Consider the following 4,642-nt stretch of genomic DNA (forward strand, 5'->3'; position numbering starts at 1 on the left):
GGAGGAAGTTGAGATTTGAATCTAAAAACCTCTTATGACACTGACTTCTAATACCATATCAAAGAACCAACTCAATCAAAAACTTGAACTGATAATTAAAAATCCAAAATATGCTATACAGAGAGGATCATACAATAAGATGGAATTAGATATACAACCAATCAAATGTATTTTACTCCTAGTTGATAAAAGAAGTCAATAGGGGGAGGCATATGCAACAAAATAATTTTGTCAAGGATATAATAGACTTAGTCCCATATCATTGTCATTATAACACAACATGTACAAAGGAATCTCCTCCTTTTTCTGTTCCACCCTTCACACAATTATAATCTTACATACCACATTCAGACTATAAATAAACATGTTCTTAGTAAAGAAAATTGCATCTAAATTTGCCCAAGTGTAATTGATAGAAAGAATTATCTAAGAATGGGGAAAATAACTTTAGGAACAAGCCGAGAGGCAACACAGCCAGACTGTATCAAAGCTCTGGTTGTTGAATTTATCTGCACTTTCCTCTTTGTTTTTGCTGGAGTTGGATCTGCCATGGCTGCTGGTACTTATTACTTACTCCTTTAATAATACTTTTTTATTTTATTATATATCTTGCGGCAGAATCGAATGTACGCAATCTTAAATTTTTAGTGATAATAATATAATATTCCCTCTGTTATTAATGATGTTTTAATTTGTTATTTTGGGTTGTTAAATTTGTTGTTTCTCTAAAAAATTCACAAATTTAGATATAATTAACATTTTTTATTATAATTTTAATATTTTATTGTTTTTGATTCTTACATGTTTTCTACTAACTTCATATATACATTTTTATAATAAATGTGGTCTGCATAATATTTCCACTAGCTTTATATTAATATTTTTATGATAAATTTAATGTGGCCGGTGATATCAGATTTTGGCTTTTTCACGTGGTGGTCACGTTTTTTTATTTGTGTTGTAACCTTAAGTTTCTAACTTTTCTAATTGCTACACAAAATATTAAGATTTTTGTTAGATTTATGTTATTATTATCAATCATAAAGATTTTAATTTTTCATAAAAAGTAATGCCCCATTGTCATTAAGAGGGCTTTTTCAAAATTAGTACAAAATGAGTAATTAATTTAACAAATAACTTAAGATTTTGTTTACTACACGGAAAAATTAATTGCTTGTTGTGCGAATTTTAAAAATGTTTGTCTACCATATAAAAAAGTCAAAAAAGTTTGGTTTATCACGTGAAATTTTCCTATTTTTTTCACTGTTTATAGTCCATGTTTTTTCTCCATTAACTTTATTATTTAATAAAATAATATATGCATCATCAAAAAGATTTAATTTTTCTTAGTTTCCATAAACATTTTTTATGGGGAATATTAATAGGGAACAAAGGAGCAGGGCCGACCATGTTAGGGGCAAGATGGGCTTGTGCTTCGGACCCATCCAAAAATATTAGAAAAACGACGCTTTAATAGTTAATAAGTTAAGGGCCCAAAATAGTATATTTTTAATAGTTAATAAGTTAAGGGCCCAAAATAGTATATTTTTAATAGTTAAGGTCCATAATGAATGTTTCATCTCGAGCCTTACAAATCTGAAGGCCGACCCTGACAGGGAGTAGTTATTTTCAAACTTTTGATAGCAAACATCAACTATAACTCCCATAAATAAAAAGTACACACGATAAGTGTTTCCAGTGGTGTTCATTCGTATCATTGGATCAATCTCGGTTAGGTGTTTCGGGTCAATTCAAGATCGAGTCTTGTATCCATATTGATTTTTACATTATTTTAAAATCATTTTGAAGTCGGGTCAAATCGTGTTCGATTCCAAAATCGGATAAATATCAAATCATTGGATTTGTTTTGAAAACCTCCGATTGTTTTCGATGATGAACAGATAAAGGAGGAGCGAGTCCAATACTAGGATTGTTGTTCGTAGGAACAACACATGCTTTTGTAGTGGCAGCAATGGTAGCAGCTGGATTCAGCATATCAGGAGCTCATTTGAACCCAGCAGTCACACTTGGCCTAGCAGTTGGTGGTCACATTACAGTTGTCAGATCTTTTCTTTATTGGATTATCCAATTACTTGCTTCTTCTCTTGCTTCCTTCTCTCTCAACTACGTCACCGGTGGGATGGTAATTCACCTTAGTTTTGCTAATTTTGTTGGTTATACAATTGGTTGGTTGAGTTTGGAATGAGTTAGTTTCGAGTCAGGTCATTTTTAGGTTGTCGGATCAGTTTCTAGTCTGGTTATGTCACTTTAGGTTAAAATCAATCTAGTGTTCTAATTTTTTTTTCTTTTCTTTACAAAGTTTTCTTTTTTTAAAAAAACGTAATTTATACATAATACTCATAGAGTTCTGCTATAAATAGTGACATATTGTGAGGGAAATATCACTATTGATAGCAAATTCAAGAGAAATGATCATAAGATTTATTTTGTGTTTGTATACAATATTATGTTATAAAAAGGACCTAAATTCCATTTTTAAGAATTTAACAAAGAAATGATGACATAAAATAGAAAAACTAAACAAAAATGTAGTTGGTTTAACAAAATATATAAACTCAAACAAAGTTGACAATGTTAAGAAAAGGTGTCAAAATGGTCGAATTCGGATTATAATCGATTTTGGTTTAATTTTTTTCGGTATTTTGGGGTCGAGTCACTTATACTGTTTAAATTTTCTATGTTATAACCCAATTAATTTCCACTTATATTTCAAGCCACTTTTGTATGGAGTCAAAAATTAGAGGGCTGATTGAAAATGAACTTACTATACTAAACTTATTTTCATTGATTCCATCTTTATTTCCCTTTTTTTACATGATTTTTACAGAAATATAATTTACATTTGTTGAAATAAACTTTTTTTTTTTACTTAATTTTATGAGTATCAAAAATTACTTTTCCTAGATGGTGCCCCAACAAGGGGGAGAGCGAGTTTAAAGTAAACATAACTAAGAAAAGAATAAATTTCTATTCTTTTGTTTAAATGACAATTGACTTGGTTATTAGTATGTTATTAACATTAGCTACTCTTGTGAGAGACCGTTTTTCGAAGAGACGACTTCAAACAAGAGACCCATATGATTATATCTTTAATTTGTATTAATTAGACTATTTAGGCCATATATATAATGCGTCTCTTGAAGAGACTGTATCTCAAAAAAATGTGTATTAACATTGATTTTATTATTAATAAATTTGATGTAGGTGACTCCAATCCATAGTCTTGCAAAAGGAGTGGACCCTATCCAAGGATTGGTGATGGAAGTGATACTAACATTTTCACTTATCTTCACAATTTACACTACTTTAGTGGACCCGAAGAAAGGCCCACTTCAAACCCAAGGAATATTACTAACTGGGCTTGTAGTTGGGGCCAACATCTTTGCTGGTGGGCTTTTCTCTGGGGCATCAATGAACCCAGCTAGGTCTTTTGGACCAGCTTTAGTAAGTGGCAATTGGACTGATCATTGGATCTATTGGGTTGGCCCACTCATTGGTGGAGGTCTTGGTGGGCTCATTTGTGATAACTTCTTCATTTTCAACTCTCATATTCCTCTTTCAAGAGATGATGAAGCTTTCTAATTTCATAATGTGAAATTAAATGTTACATAATACAGATTATTAGCATTTAAACTTCTTGTTTTAAGGTCGTCTCACCGAGGTCGTCTAAGTAAAAGACAATTTCTCACAAGAATAGCTCTAAATGTTATTAGTTGCAAATGTGTTTTAAGCCTTTGTACAAATGTGTTTGACGTAACTTCATCAATTACTAGACGTTTAAATCAAAATTTGAACCAATTAATATATGCATTGAGATTGTTAAAGCCACCAGGTAAATGGAACAAAAACGTCCTATAGATAAACCTTTTTAAAATCAATTGGTAATAATAGAAAATTATTTTAATATGAAGAATTTCCCATAATCATTTTAGTGGAATTGGCTTGCATGTCATTACACAAACTATATATTCTTTTGTATTGGCCACAAAATTTGAATAAAATAAGATTATTTAACAATTTAATTCTAAAAGTAAGCTTTGTGAAAACTTAATTCCCAAAATAAGCGTCCGTACATCCAAATCTAGCCTTGGAGTAAATCGCTGTTACTAACAGCGAAAGACAAAAAAAAAAAAAAAATAAATAAAAGCCATCTGGACAACTCCCTAAGTCGCTGTTAGTAACAGCAACTTTAAGGTTAACTGTCAACTCCTTAATCTAGTAGGTTGGAATGAGGAAATAACTGAGAACTGAAAACTTAAAACGCAGTAAGTCGCTGTTAGTAACAGCGACTTACTCCAAGACTAGGTTTGGATGTACGGACGCTTATTTTGAGAATTAAGTTTTCACGAAGCTTATTTTTGAAATTAAGTAGTTAAAACATCTTATTTTATTCAAATTTTCCCTTTTACACATCTTTGATTGTATAGGGCCTTATGCAAAATAGAATATTGAGGCTCATTTAAAAGTTATAATATATAGAAAATACAGTAAATCTTATATTTAAGATATCACAATACATATAACTTCTATAACTGACGTATATTTACATGAAATGGCTTCAATAACTGCCATGATCTATTTTGTATCAATAATAAATAGCACAGAAAATGGATAGTTAAAT

General features: G+C 30.6%; 1 protein-coding gene across 1 annotated transcript; it reads left to right on the forward strand.

Annotated features, from left to right (window-relative positions):
• Positions 1-269: 269 nt before the first annotated feature.
• LOC130802869 (aquaporin TIP4-1) lies at positions 270-4,038 on the forward strand. Its single transcript, XM_057666972.1, has 3 exons — positions 270-559; positions 1,902-2,143; positions 3,226-4,038. Exons 1-3 carry the CDS (start codon positions 433-435, stop codon positions 3,601-3,603), a joined length of 747 nt encoding a protein of 248 aa, XP_057522955.1. The 5' UTR covers positions 270-432; the 3' UTR covers positions 3,604-4,038.
• Positions 4,039-4,642: the final 604 nt, after the last annotated feature.

This window comes from Amaranthus tricolor, chromosome 16 (genome assembly GCF_026212465.1).
Source record: "Amaranthus tricolor cultivar Red isolate AtriRed21 chromosome 16, ASM2621246v1, whole genome shotgun sequence".
In the NCBI taxonomy this organism is placed as follows: domain Eukaryota; kingdom Viridiplantae; phylum Streptophyta; class Magnoliopsida; order Caryophyllales; family Amaranthaceae; genus Amaranthus; species Amaranthus tricolor.

Excerpts from the sequence above, each read along its gene's own strand:
- LOC130802869 (XM_057666972.1), top strand. The coding sequence starts at position 433 with ATGGGGAAAATAACTTTAGGAACAAGCCGAGAGGCAACACAGCCAGAC. Across the intron at positions 560-1,901 it reads TGGATCTGCCATGGCTGCTG|ATAAAGGAGGAGCGAGTCCA; the intron begins GTACTTATTACT and ends GATGATGAACAG. Across the intron at positions 2,144-3,225 it reads ACTACGTCACCGGTGGGATG|GTGACTCCAATCCATAGTCT; the intron begins GTAATTCACCTT and ends AATTTGATGTAG.